The sequence below is a fragment of the Oncorhynchus clarkii genome, chromosome 12 (genome assembly GCF_045791955.1).
Source record: "Oncorhynchus clarkii lewisi isolate Uvic-CL-2024 chromosome 12, UVic_Ocla_1.0, whole genome shotgun sequence".
NCBI classification, from domain to species: Eukaryota; Metazoa; Chordata; class Actinopteri; order Salmoniformes; family Salmonidae; genus Oncorhynchus; species Oncorhynchus clarkii.
The window spans coordinates 10,886,052-10,900,788 of record NC_092158.1 but is presented as its reverse complement, the minus strand read 5'-3'; the positions used below and the strand labels follow the sequence as shown (position 1 = coordinate 10,900,788).

The following is a 14,737-nucleotide window of genomic DNA, read 5'->3' as shown; positions in this document are numbered from 1 at the left end:
TGGTGCCAGGTTTCTTCCAGATGTAATGCTTGGCATTCAAGACAAATAGTTCAATATTGGTTTTATCAGACCACATCATTTTGTTTCTCGTGGTCTGAGAGTCTTTAGGTGCCTTTTGGCAAACTCCAAGCTGGCTGTCATGTGCCTTTTTACTGAGGAGTGGCTTCCGTCTGGCCACTCTACCATAAAGGCCTGATTGGTGGAGTGCTGCAGAGATGGTTGTCCTTCTGGAATGTTCTCCCATCTCCACAGAGGATCTCTGGAGCTCTGTCAGAGTGACCATCAGGTTCTTGGTCACCTCCCTGACCAAGGCCCTTCTCCCCTTGATTGCTCAGTAAAGGACACCAATAATAAGAAGGGACTTCCTTGGGCCAAGAAACACAAGCAATGGACATTAGACCAGTGGAAATCAGTCCTTTGGTCTGATGAGTAGAAATTTTTGATTTTTGATTCCAACCGTGTCTTTGTGAGACGCAGAGAAGGTGAATGGATAATCTTTGCATGTGCGGTTCCCACTGTGAAGCATGGAGGAGGAGGTGTGGGGTTGCTTTGCTGGTGACACAGGTGAATTCAAGGCACACTTTACCGACATAGCTACCACAACATTCTGCAGCGATACGCCATCCCATCTGGTTTGCGTTTAGTGGGGCTATACTTTGTTTTTCAACAGAATAATGACCCAACACACCTCCAGGCGGTGTAAGGGCTATTTGACCAAGGAAAGTGAAAGAGGTGCAGCATCAGATGACCTGGCCTCCACAATCTTCAAGACAAGACTGCTGGAAAATGCATTCCAGGTGAAGCTGGTTAAGAGTGCCAAGAGTGTGCAAAGCTGTCATCAAAGCAAAGGGTGGCTACTTTGAAGAATCTCAAGTATAAATATATTTTTTTGTTTAACACTTCTTTGGTTACTACATGACTCCATATGTGCTATTTCATAGTTTTGATGTATTCACTATTATTCTCCAATGTAGCCCTTGAATCAGTAGGTGTGTCCAAGCTTCTGAGTGGTACTGTATATACATGCATACAGTTGTGGAGGTGGAGTAACAAAAGTATGTTACTGCCAACAGGGAGTCTGGAGAAAACGTCTAGTCTGTTCTGGTCTGGCCTCTCTTTCTGGAAACACCATTCACTCGCTCACTCACTTCCCCACTTCCTTTCATTTTCAAAAGTCTGATCTAATGGAAAATTAAAGTATGTGTTTGGTGTGTGTTTCTGTACGCTTCTGTGTGCCAGTGACTTAATCTGAGTAAGAGAGCGAGAGAGGGCAAGATGGCTTATAGTTTTTCACTCAGTAAAATGAGGCCTAGATAGGGTGACATATAGCTAGTCTCAGTACCCGTCTGTTTAGCCATCATTCCACTCTTTGTCTTGCTAAACATCTTTGGCATATGACACCGAGTAAGAGTGGAATTGTAGCTAAACAGACGGGTACCCAGGCTAACATTTAGCAGGAGAACTGAAGGGAGAAAAAAAACTGAAAATCTACAACGATCTTGCGAGATCTCAGACAGACAGACAGCCAGTGGAATGTAAGGTACACCAAAAGGGAAGAGCTGTGTTTTGTTTCCTGGCTGTGCCGTGTCTCTCTCTCTGTCTGTATCTTTGAGCACTCTCCTCCTGTGCCTTTGTGCTTCTCAGGGCTGGGAGGTGAACGACTCTGCCGATCCCAGCGTCCAGAGGCCCCAGGCTGTCCAGCCCCCACTGCCCCCAGGATGGGAGGAGAAGGTTGATAACCTGGGCAGAACCTACTACGTCAACCACAACAACCGCTATACACAGTGGAAACGACCCAGTAACGTGTATGTATACACAGCTATGTTATCTTTACACACCGTTATCAGAACTGCTCTAGGTCCTCTGGTTTCCTCCAGGGCTCTGTACTAGGTCCTCTGGTGTCCCCCAGGGCGCTGTGCTAGGTCTTCTGGTGTCCCCCAGGGCTCAGTGCTAGGTCTTCTGGTGTCTCGGTGCTAGGTCTTCTGGTGTCCCCCAGTGCTCAGTGCTAGGTCCTCTGGTGTCCCCCAGGGCTCTGTACTAGGTCTTCTGGTGTCCCCCAGGGCTCGGTGCTAGGTCTTCTGGTGTCCCCCAGGGCTCGGTGCTAGGTCTTCTGGAGTCCTCCAGACTCGGTACTAGGTCCTCTCTTGTTCTCTCTGTGCACAAACATGTCAAATGTTAATTATCTCTTCTCTACAGGGATGATGTTTCGGAGGTGGAGAATGACAATCAGCAGCGGGCGAACAGCATCCAGGCCCACCGGGTTTTCAGGTCTAGACGACACATCTCTGAAGACCTGGAGAACGAACACACAGAACCCAGAGACATGGAAGATGTGAGTCTGACCTTTGACCGCTCGACTGTACAATATGTTTTAATCAAGATCTTCGTAAATCCAAGGTCATCTATTGCTTCATACCAGGACAATATTACACCTACATTGTTACTTAAAATAGGTTAATGGATAAATGCCTTATCTTTACTGCAGAATACAGAAGGATTTTCCAAACTAGTCAGTGTTACAGTGCATACTCTCGCGCACTCTCTCTCTCTGCACAGTCGTGGGAGCCAATCACTGAAGAGAGTCCAGACGGCCCCCTACCTGGCCCCTCCTCCTCAATGGCGACGGCCATCCCCCAAACGCCTGCCCCACCACCCCTCCAGGAGTTCTCAGAGGAGATCAACCTGCACCTCTCTCTCTCTCCAACCCCATCCGGCCCCCCGCCTGACATCAACGGAGAGGTGGCCGCCCCCAGCCACGCCTCTGCTGTGGTGAGAATCACTGACCAGTTTGATTCTGTTAGAGGCAAATTCAGCACTTTTTAACCTCATTCATTAGCACCATTCCAGTATGTGTGAAAACATTTGTTCTTGTAGCCAAAAAGACGAGAAGAAAAAGTCTTAAGAAAACAATCCCTCCCTCCCTCCGTCTCCCCTCAGCAGAGCCATCTGACCTCCAGGCTACGCTCCTCCAGTATGACAGATGGGGTCAGTGACCAGGCCCAGCCTCCTCCTCCAGCGGTACGATACACCCACTCTTTCTTCATGCTCTCCTCTGTTGTTCCACCTCTGCCTTCCGAATCCTTTACTACACAGGCAGCTCTTTCTGTTCTCCTCCGGTCTTCCTCTCCTTTCCTCCTGTCCTCTCCTTCCCTCCTCCTGTTCTCCCCCCTCTCTTCCTCATGTCCTCTCCTCCTTTCCTCTCCCCTCTCCTGCTGTCTTCCTCCTGTCCTCTCCCCTCCTCCTGTTCTCCCCCCTCTCCTCCTCATGTCCTCTCCTCCTTTCCTCTCCCCTCTCCTGCTGTCTTCCTCCTGTCCTCTCCCCTCTCCTTCTGTCTTCCTTCTGTCCTCTCCTTCCCTCCTCCTGTTCTCCCCCCTCTCCTCCTCGTGTCCTCTCCTCCTTTCCTCTCCCCTCTCCTGCTGTCTTCCTCCTGTCCTCTCCTTCCCTCCTCCTGTTCTCCCCCCTCTCCTCCTCATGTCCTCTCCTCCTGTCCTCTCCCCTCCTCCTCTGTGCTTGTTGTGATTCCTTACTGCCTGGTGGTGATTCACTCTGCAGTGTCAGGCTGTGTGTTTCTGTAACAGTGGCAGTAATTCTATCCTTCCTAATCAAACACATCCTAGACAGAGATCTGAGTCACAGTAGCCCAGGGAGCCAGTGCTTCTGAAGGGAAAAGCACAGGTGCTGATGTCAGCCTTTTATCTCACTGACCTGAATGAGTGAGTGGGTAGCTGGGTTTTTTTTTACAACTGTAGCAGAATGAGGATTTTTCTAGACTGTATTTTTTTTCACAGTCAGAGGCTAAATCCAGTCACCACATGTTTCTGTGGTTTGACACACTTTCTTAGGAAGCATGTGTAGGTTGCAGATCTGGGTTCATATAATATTTAAAATCTTTCAAAGTGCTATGAGTGTTTGCTCTAGCCTACCTGGAGTGGCAGACTACTCTATTGGTTCCATTGCACCATGCAAGCTCAATTACGTACATCTTAAGTATTTGGATTTGGATTCTATGAACCCAGAATTTGGATACTATGAACCAAGGATTTGGAATCTATGAACCCAGAATTTGGATACTATGAACCAAGGATTTGGAATCTATGAACCCAGGATTTGGATACTATGAACCCAGGATTTGGATACTATGAACCCAGGATTTGGATTCTATGAACCCAGGATTTGGATTCTATGAACCCAGGATTTGGATTCTATGAACCCAGGATTTGGATTCTATGAACCCAGGATTTGGATTCTATGAACCCAGGATTTGGATTCTATGAACCCAGGATTTGGATTCTATGAACCCAGGATTTGGATTCTATGAACCCAGGATTTGGATTCTATGAACCCAGGATTTGGATTCTATGAACCCAGGATTTGGATTCTATGAACCCAGGATTTGGATACTATGAACCCAGGATTTGGATACTATGAACCCAGGATTTGGATACTATGAACCCAGGATTTGGATACTATGAACCCAGGATTTGGATAGTATGAACCCAGGATTTGGATTCTATGAACCCAGGTCTGGTGTCAAAGGGATGATTTCAGTTTCCACATGTAGCTCAGTCTGTCCCATATACCGGTTTGGTTTGACACACTTTCCTGGGAATGAAAAGGAATGTGTAGGTTGAGCATGGTTGGTTGGTTATGTAATTCTTCCCCTGACTGGGCAGTGTTTCTCTTGCTGTGGAGTGCACCTCAGACGGAAGAAAGTACATCTACACAAATAAGCTGTGAAAAGGCTGTTTTAAATGGTTCTTGACATGGACAGTGTGTGAGACGACCTCAGTTATTGCAGAAGGGAGGGAAGGACGCTACATGTTATTGGTTTGGAACAGCCCTGCACAGTTGACCCCTCTCTGCCTCGCCCGGGGTGAAACTTAGTTGTCGGCAATGTTCCCTCAAAAAAAATGTCGTCACTGAGCAAATTTCTGGTTTACTGAGTGCAAACTTGAACATTGTAAAAATTCAGTGCGTCTTCTGGCGCGTGTTTACTGTGAACACTGAGGCTGTACCCGTGAACACTGAGGCTGTACCCGTGAACACTGAGGCTGTACCCGTGAACACTGAGGCTGTACCCGTGAACACTGAGGCTGTACCCGTGAACACTGAGGCTGTGCCCGTGAACACTGAGGCTGTGCCCGTGAACACTGAGGCTGTGCCCGTGAACACTGAGGCTGTGCCCGTGAACACTGAGGCTGTGCCCGTGAACACTGAGGCTGTACCCGTGAACACTGAGGCTGTGCCCGTGAACACTGAGGCTGTATCCACTTTAAGTTAGTTTTAAAAGTGGCCAAGTAGGCTAATGTGGCTATTTGATCATAATAGAGGCCTACCAGAGTGGCCTACCAGAGTGGCCTACCAGAGTGGCCTACCAGAGTGGCCTACCAGAGTGGCCTACCAGAGTGGCCTACCATCAAAAACAATGGAGAAAATGCATCCCATAACATTTTAACATGGAAATAGCTGTTCTATTCAGGTCCCTTTTGGGGAAAAAATAAACATGCAGGACTTGACATTAACCTGTTTATCCACTTGTCCTTCAGACAATGTGGTGACTGAAAATGATGTTTGGAGTAAGAAATCACTTTACAAAATAAAATGCATCATTATTCCCATAAGATTATTATAGGTAGGCAGCATAATTTGTCTGATTATCGGCTACTTAGCTTTTTCAAGCCTGTCTCAAAATACAACACTGTCCCTTTAAGACAAAAAAAAGCTCTTTACCTGACTCGCTTTTCAAATATGTCTAGAAATGTACACATTTTGTGTTCTTGTATGAAGCAATCACTCCCCCATTGCTGACTACACATTATCTATATCTGGGCTAATAACTCACTAACTAGCAAAGGATATGAACAGATGTACACACGTTGCTACATGTAGCTCTCGCTTTGATCTCAAAACAAGCTCATCTATTCACGACGGCTCATGCTGTAAACACAGTCCAGTTCAAAGTGAATGACACACACATCTATGGCAGTGGTCTCTTTGCATATAGGCCTACGGCAGCTCTGATGGGTTATGGCACACCGGCTTGTGGAGAGTAGAGCCTGAGTCGTGCCTGTCAATGCAATAAAATTATACTCCGATGCTTTCTGCCTACAACAGAATCTCTTGCATAGTTAGTTTTGCATACCAGCATGCTGACCACACTGCTCGCGCGTGTCAACGAGCGCCATGTGGGTGATTGAAAGATACACTGAGGTCCACACTCCAGTCCAGTTGGTGGTGGTATAGCACCTTTTAAAGTTGGTTGCCAACCGCCATATAAAGTCCAAAAAAGGAGAAGAAGCCTGAAGGAGGAGAGATTACTAGAAACAAACTTTTACCCTTTTATCTGTGGATTAATTGTTAGAGTAGAGGACCTTGTGCATTTCAGGTACAATAACAACCCAATGTTTATATCCCAGGACAAATTAGCTAGCAACAGCAAGCTAGCTAAATTGCCAAATGTTTAATGCTTTTTGACCCGTCCCCAAATTAATATAGTTAGTTCAGAGTTTGTTTTGATATTTCGACCTGCGTGTCCTGATCGTGTCTGGTGTGGGTGGACAAAATCAAATGGGCAGCGGTCTGGTCAGCATGTAAGTCTTGCATAGTTTTTAAAATTTTGGTATGTTGCATTAAAAGTGGCAAATATTGCGCTGATTCGATCACAATTCCCACAGTAAAGAGAAACGTTGATGGTGTTAACTAACGGGGGAAAAGTCTAGAAAGCTGTGTGAAGTTCAATTTCGTTGTTCTCTGCGCGGGCTGATATTTCTTCTGCATGGCAGTCCCTGGGGAGCTGCATGCATGTGCACGCTCGCAGCTTAGATTAAATGTTGGTTGTTGGTTCAGTATTTGGCAGCAAAAGTGTTTTGTTTTGTACCTTTTGAAATGTAGGCTTATGTCTTAAATGCAGTAAAGAAATTTAGGCTTATGTCTTAAATGCAGTGAAGAGTGTGATGTAGTTCCATGTTGCTCCATAAGGCTTATCAAAATAGTTTTATTGTTATTGACACAAAAAATAAGTTATTGTTGCTAATGACAAAGGAAAGGGTTACTGTTGCTAATGACAAAGGAAAGGGTTACTGTTGCTAATGACAAAGGAAAGGGTTACTGTTGCTAATGACAAAGGAAAGGGTCACTGTTGCTAATGACAAAGGAAAGGGTTACTGTTGCTAATGACAAAGGAAAGGGTCACTGTTGCTAATGACAAAGGAAAGGGTTACTGTTGCTAATGACAAAGGAAAGGGTCACTGTTGCTAATGACAAAGGAAAGGGTTACTGTTGCTAATGACAAAGGAAAGGGTCACTGTTGCTAATGACAAAGGAAAGGGTCACTGTTGCTAATGACAAAGGAAAGGGTCACTGTTGCTAATGACAAAGGAAAGGGTCACTGTTGCTAATGACAAAGGAAAGGGTTACTGTTGCTAATGACAAAGGAAAGGGTTACTGTTGCTAATGACAAAGGAAAGGGTTACTGTTGCTAATGACAAAGGAAAGGGTTACTGTTGCTAATGACAAAGGAAAGGGTTACTGTTGCTAATGACAAAGGAAAGGGTTACTGTTGCTAATGACAAAGGAAAGGGTCACTGTTGCTAATGACAAAGGAAAGGGTCACTGTTGCTAATGACAAAGGAAAGGGTTACTGTTGCTAATGACAAAGGAAAGGGTTACTGTTGCTAATGACAAAGGAAAGGGTTACTGTTGCTAATGACAAAGGAAAGGGTTACTGTTGCTAATGACAAAGGAAAGGGTCACTGTTGCTAATGACAAAGGAAAGGGTCACTGTTGCTAATGACAAAGGAAAGGGTTACTGTTGCTAATGACAAAGGAAAGGGTCACTGTTGCTAATGACAAAGGAAAGGGTTACTGTTGCTAATGACAAAGGAAAGGGTTACTGTTGCTAATGACAAAGGAAAGGGTCACTGTTGCTAATGACAAAGAAAACGGTGAGCGTCAGTAATTTACTTATTTTTATTCCACCTTTATTTAAGAGAACAAGTTCTCATTTACAACTGCGACCTGGCGTAGTGAAGGGTGAGCGCCAATAATGGGGAAAAAAGCATTGGGAAGGGAAGAAAGGGTTAGAAAGAGTCCCACAGTTATTTGGTGTGACTGTGCCTGTAGCCTACTAGATCAGTCACAGTCACACTAGTTCTCCTTAACATTGGCTGAGTGGGTGGGTAGTGTTATCTCACTTTGCATTCCACTCTCTTTGTGTGAGTTGGTGCTCTACTGTCATCAACAACTGTGTTGCTAGTCAGATCCATCTCACATGATTCTCAAAGAAAAAAAAAGCTTAACACTTATTGCCTTTTTGCATCCATTAACAATAATCATTCAAACAATTCCAGATTTCTCAAATTGAAAGCTTTTTATTCAGCTGTTTATATACTACTTCACTCTCAAGCCGTAATCCAATCAAACGATGATAATCCACAACTATAATCCACCCACAGTAATCTGATTCCCTCACCTCTCCTCCTGTGTGGTCAGCTGTTTGGGTATGCTCCATGTCTCCTGTCCCTACCATCACAGGAGTCTATCCCCCCTGAGCATGGCTACACTCCTCACCCAGCTGTACTCCTACTGTCCCCCGCCTCCCCATGTCAGTCTTTCCTGCTCCTCCACACATCACCTACCTGACCCCCTGCCTCAGCCTCACTGGACATATCTGTCCCTGACCCCCTGCCTCAGCCTCACTGGTCATATCTGTCCCTGACCCCCATGCCTCACCCTCACTGGCCATATCTGTCCCTGACCCCCATGCCTCACCCTCACTGGCCATATCTGTCCCTGACCCCCATGCCTCACCCTCACTGGTCATATCTGTCCCTGACCCCCATGCCTCACCCTCACTGGTCATATCTGTCCCTGACCCCCATGCCTCAGCCTCACTGGCCATATCTGTCCCTGACCCCCATGCCTCACCCTCACTGGTCATATCTGTCCCTGACCCCCATGCCTCACCCTCACTGGTCATATCTGTCCCTGCCTCAGCCTCACTGGACATATCTGTCCCTGACCCCCTGCCTCAGCCTCACTGGCCATATCTGTCCCTGACCCCCCCCTGCCTCAGCCTCACTGGTCATATCTGTCCCTGACCCCCCCCCCCTGCCTTAGCCTCACTGGCCATATCTGTCCCTGACCCCCCCTCCCTCAGCCTCACTGGTCATATCTGTCCCTGACCCCCCCCCCCTGCCTCACCCTCACTGGTCATATCTGTCCCTGACCCCCTGCCTCAGCCTCACTGGACATATCTGTCCCTGACCCCCTGCCTCAGCCTCACTGGCCATATCTGTCCCTGACCCCCCCTGCCTCAGCCTCACTGGTCATATCTGTCCCTGACCCCTGCCTCAGCCCCCCCCCCCCCTCCCCTCCCCTCTAAAGAAAGCTGTGTTCTACCAGCAGAGCTCCCAGACCAGAAGAACCAGAGCTCTAACAGTCACTGGAGTTGAGGAGCCCATGGTAATGTTGTCCAAATCTGCCTCCTGTACATAAGTGTTGTCCCATTCTATATACTGTACATCTATCTACCTGCTGTACATCAGTGTTGTCCCATTCTATATACTGTACATCTATCTACCTGCTGTACATCAGTAATGTTGTCCCATTCTATATACTGTACATCTATCTACCTGCTGTACATCAGTGTTGTCCCATTCTATATACTGTACATCTATCTACCTGCTGTACATCAGTAATGTTGTCCCATTCTATATACTGTACATCTATCTACCTGCTGTACATCAGTGTTGTCCCATTCTATATACTGTACATCTATCTACCTGCTGTACATCAGTGCACCTCTGCCATATGAATATCCTCTCCCTCTGCACCGTTTTAGTTTTGTCCCCCTCCCTCCTCACAAACGTTATGTATCAAGCTGGTGGTTAAGAAGTTAAGACTTAGAGACTGGAGACTAGACCACCCGTTTCCCCTCCTGCTTCTGTGTTGTGACCCCTCAGTGGGAGAGTTCAGCTCAAGTACCAAGTCAATAAGTGTATATGCATTTCTTCATACGACGTTCAGTGGCTGTGAATTTGTGCATGTATGTGCGTGTGGTTGTGTTTGCTGCTCCCCTGATAGGTCCACACATCATCACCGCCTGGGATGTATTTTAGTCTGTAATGAGCAGTTTGAGTGTCTTACTTAGGTATGTTAGGTTGCACAGTAAGGTTTGAGTGTCTTACTTAGGTATGTTAGGTTGCACAGTAAGGTTTGAGTGTCTTACTAGGTATGTTAGGTTGCACAGTAAGGTTTGAGTGTCTTACTTAGGTATGTTAGGTTGCACAGTAAGGTTTGAGTGTCTTACTTAGGTATGTTAGGTTGCACAGTAAGGTTTGAGTGTCTTACTAGGCATGTTAGGTTGCACAGTAAGGTTTGAGTGTCTTACTAGGTATGTTAGGTTGCACAGTAAGGTTTGAGTGTCTTACTAGGCATGTTAGGTTGCACAGTAAGGTTTGAGTGTCTTACTATGTGTGTTAGGTTGTACAGTATGTAAGTTTTAAGTGTGGCTTACTATATACAGTGCATTCGGAAAGTATTCATACCCCTTAACTTTTTCTACATTTTATTACATTACAGGCTTATTCTAAAATAAATAGTTTTTTTCCCCTCATCAATATTCACACACCACCCCATAATGACAAAGCAAAAATAGGTTTTGAGATATGTTTGCAAATGTATAAAAAAAACTGAAATATCACATTTACATAAGTATTCAGACCCTTTACTCAGTACTTTGTTGAATGCACCTTCGGCAGCGATTACAGCCTCGAGTCTTCTTGGGTTTAACGCTTCAAGCTTGGGACACCTGTATTTGGGGAGTTTCTCCCATTCTTCTCTGCAGATCCTCTCAAGCTCTGTCAGGTTGGATGGGGAGCATTGCTGTGCAGCTATTTTCAGGTCTCTTCAGAGATGTTGGATCAGGTTCAAGTCCGGGCTCTGGCTGGGCCACTCAAGGACATTCAGAGACTTGTCCCGAAGCTACGCCTACGTTTTCTTGGCTGTGTGCTTAGGGTCGTTGATCTGTTGGAAGGTGAACCGCCGCCCCAGTCTGAGATCCTGCTCCAGAGTGCTCAAGATTTCATCAGGGATCTCTTTGTACTTTGCTCCGTTCATCTTTCCCTTGATCCTGACTAGTCTCCCAGTCCCTGCTGCTGAAAAACATCCCTACAGCATGATTCTGCCACCACCATGCATCACCGTAGGGATGGTGTCAGGTTTCTTCCAGACGTGACGCTTGGCATTCAGGCCAAAGAGTTCAATCTTGGTTTCATCAGACCAGAGAGTCTTATTTCTCATGGTCTGAGAGTCCTTTAGGTGCCTTTTTGGCAAACTCGAAGTGGGCTGTCGTGCCTTTTACTGAGGAGTGGCTTCCATCTGGCCACTCTACCATAAAGGCCTGATTTGGTGGAGTGTTGCAGAGATGGTTTTCCTTCTGGAAGGTTGTCCAATCTCCACGGAGGAACTCTGGAGCCCTGTCAGTGACTATCGGGTTCTTGGTCACCTCCCTGACCAAGGCCCTTCTCCCTCGATTGCTCCGTTTGGCCGGGCGGTCAGCTTTAGGAAGAGTCTTGGTGGTTCCAAACTTCTTCCATTGAAGAATGATAGAGGCTACTGTGTTCTTGGGGACCTTCAATGCTGCAGACATTTTTTGGTACCCTTCCCCGTTTGTGCCTCGACACAATCCTGTCTCGGAGCTCTACGGACAATTTCTTCAACCTCATGGCTTGGTTTTTGCACTGACATGCACTGTCAACTGTGGGACTTTATATAGACAGGCAATGGACTGAACAATTAATTGAATTTACCACAGGTGGACTCCAATCCCGAGTAACGCAGCGGTCTAAGGCACTGCATCCGTGCTTGAGGCGTCACTACAGACACCCTGGTTCGATTCCAGATGGTATCACAACCGGCCGTGATTGGGAGTCCCATAGGGTGGCGGACAATTGGCCCAGTGTCATCCGGGTTTGGGTCGGTGTAGTCCGTCATTGTAATTAAGAACTTGTTCTTAACTGACTTGCCCAGTTAAATAAAGGTTAAATAAAGAATTTAAAAAATGATCAATGGAAACAAGATGCAGCTGAGCTCAATTTTGAGTCATCTGATACAGCTATTTTAAAAAAATATTTTAATACATTTGCTACAATTTCTTAACCTATTTTTGCTTTGACATTATGGGGTATTGTGATGTCATTATGGGGTATTGTGATGTCATTATGGGGTATTGTGTGTAGATTGATGAGGGGAAAAAAATATTGAATCCATTTTAGAATAAGGCTGTAACGTAACCAAATGTGGAAAAGTTCAAGTGATGTAAAGAAATGTGGAAAAGTTCAAGTGATCTGAATAATTTTCCGAATGCACTGAATGTTAGGTTGTATGTATGTATGCATGTTTGACTGAGTCTTACTATATATGTTTGACTGAGTCTTACTATATATGTTTGACTGAGTCTTACTATATATATTTGACTGAGTCTTACTATATATGTTAGGTTGTGTGTATGTTTGACTGAGTCTTACTATATATGTTAGGTTGTATGTATGTTTGACTGAGTCTTACTATATATGTTAGGTTGTGTGTATGTTTGACTGAGTCTTACTATATATGTTAGGTTGTGTGTATGTTTGACTGAGTCTTACTATATATGTTAGGTTGTATGTATGTTTGACTGAGTCTTACTATATATGTTAGGTTGTATGTATGTTTGACTGAGTCTTACTATATATGTTAGGTTGTATGTATGTTTGACTGAGTCTTACTATATGTTAGGTTGTGTTTATGTTTGGCTGAGTCTTACTATATATGTTAGGTTGTATGTATGTTTGACTGAGTCTTACTATATATGTTAGGTTGTGTGTATGTTTGACTGAGTCTTAGTATATATGTTTGACTGAGTCTTACTATATATGTTAGGTTGTATGTATGTTTGACTGAGTCTTACTATATATGTTAGGTTGTATGTATGTTTGACTGAGTCTTACTATATATGTTAGGTTGTATGCATGTTTGACAGCTGTTCTATGTGGTTTGTTTGTCATTGTGTGTTTGTTTTTTCTAAAGCTGTCCTGCTTCTGCTGGCCTGCTTCTGTGAGTTTCTGAGGAGCCGCAGTATTGTAGTACAATAGTACTAGGCTACTTGTTGTACTGCAGTACTGTTTTTGTTGTTGTCAATAAGCCACTCCCACTGTTTCTATATTTCTTATCAATGTGTAAAAATTTTTTTTTTTTAAATACAGTTTACACAATAGTTTCTTCCAGGTGGCCATATTGTCCGGCCCAAATAACTCTTGCTTCTCTTGCTTGGTTCAGTCTCAGTCGACAGCCTATGCCCTGACTACACCAGGCCTACCTCCAGGATGGGAGGAGAGGAAGGACGCCAAGGGACGCACCTATTACGTCAATCATAACAACCGCTGCACCACCTGGACCAAGCCTATCCTCCAGGTACTTAGAGGCCTCACCTGGTGCCCGGAGAGACTGCATGGGCCTGGACTTACTCCTCCTTCTCTCCTCTGTCCTCATTCCATCGGGGCATTTCTCTGTGCCTGGGTACAACATCCACTGTTCTCTTTGTCCCCCTCTTCCTGCCGTCCTGTTTTTAAAGTGTGGCTCTGGGTGCATGCCTTACTTCAGGTCACCTTGAGTGTGTGTCCATCTTCCTCCCTCGCCTCTCTTACTCTGTTTCTTACTATGTGCCAAATACTAACTTGAAATGTGCACGTAACTCGTAAGTATTGATGAATGGGAGATTTCAGTGGAAATTTAAAGTGGTGTGCGTGTATCTCATGCATTCTATCTACACACATTGGATGATCTCTTCTCTGCCCGATCATCTCCTTACCCTGTAACTTCCCTCACGTTTCATCTGTCTATCACACACAGACTTGTTCCTCCTTCTACCTGTGTTAACTAAAAAGTATCTCCCTTGACAGCACACTGAAGACGAAGCGAGTACCTCTGACTCCGGGGCTGCAGCTGAAGCCACCTCCACCTCTTCCTCAGCCAACAACAATAGTCATCTGATTGAACCGCAAATACGCCGTGCCCGTAGTCTCAGTTCCCCTACCGTTACCCTGTCCTCCCCCTTAGAGGTGAGATTATCCAGCCTGTCCTGTAGGACTTCCTTACTTCAATCTCTCCTATCTATCTAACTGATGAGAGCGCCCCACCACTACCCTACCCGCCCTCTAGACAACACTTTTCTTTCCTCCCCTTTTCCATCATCTGCTCTCCTCCCATCTAACATTCTCTGTTCCGTCATCTGCTCTCCTCCCGTCGAACATTCTCTGTTCCGTCATTCTCTGTTTCGTCATCTGCTCTCCTCCCGTCGAACATTCTCTGTTCCGTCATCTGCTCTCCTCCCGTCTAACATTCTCTGTTCCGTCATCTGCTCTCCTCCCGTCGAACATTCTCTGTTCCGTCATCTGCTCTCCTCCCGTCTAACATTCTCTGTTTCGTCATCTCCTCTCCTCCCGTCTAACATTCTCTGTCCCGTCATCTCCTCTCCTCCCGTCTAACATTCTCTGTCCCGTCATCTGCTCTCCTCCCGTCTAACATTCTCCGTTACGGCATCTGCTCTCCTCCCGTCTAACATTCTCTGTCCCGTCATCTGTTCTCCTCCCATCGTAACATTCTCTGTTCCGTCATCTGCTCTCCTCCCGTCTTAACATTCTCTGTTCCGTCATCTGCTCTCCTCCCGTCTAACATTCTCATCTTCTACCTTTCGTCT

The 14,737-nt window shown here is 45.7% G+C and overlaps 1 protein-coding gene across 42 annotated transcripts in view; it reads left to right on the top strand.

Moving 5' to 3' along the window:
• Window positions 1-14,737, top strand: part of LOC139422700 (NEDD4 like E3 ubiquitin protein ligase) — a 106,818-nt gene that overhangs the window by 55,257 nt on the left and 36,824 nt on the right. For 13 of the 42 annotated variants that reach the window (XM_071173970.1, XM_071173950.1, XM_071173949.1 and 10 more), the window contains 7 exons: window positions 1,645-1,805; window positions 2,197-2,332; window positions 2,557-2,769; window positions 2,938-3,018; window positions 9,406-9,462; window positions 13,318-13,452; window positions 13,941-14,099. In XM_071173970.1, coding sequence (XP_071030071.1) covers window positions 1,645-1,805; window positions 2,197-2,332; window positions 2,557-2,769; window positions 2,938-3,018; window positions 9,406-9,462; window positions 13,318-13,452; window positions 13,941-14,099 — 942 coding nt within the window. The remainder of the gene's footprint in view (window positions 1-1,644; window positions 1,806-2,196; window positions 2,333-2,556; window positions 2,770-2,937; window positions 3,019-9,405; window positions 9,463-13,317; window positions 13,453-13,940; window positions 14,100-14,737) is intronic. The other 29 variants (XM_071173955.1, XM_071173954.1, XM_071173957.1 and 26 more) reach the window with 5 other exon arrangements.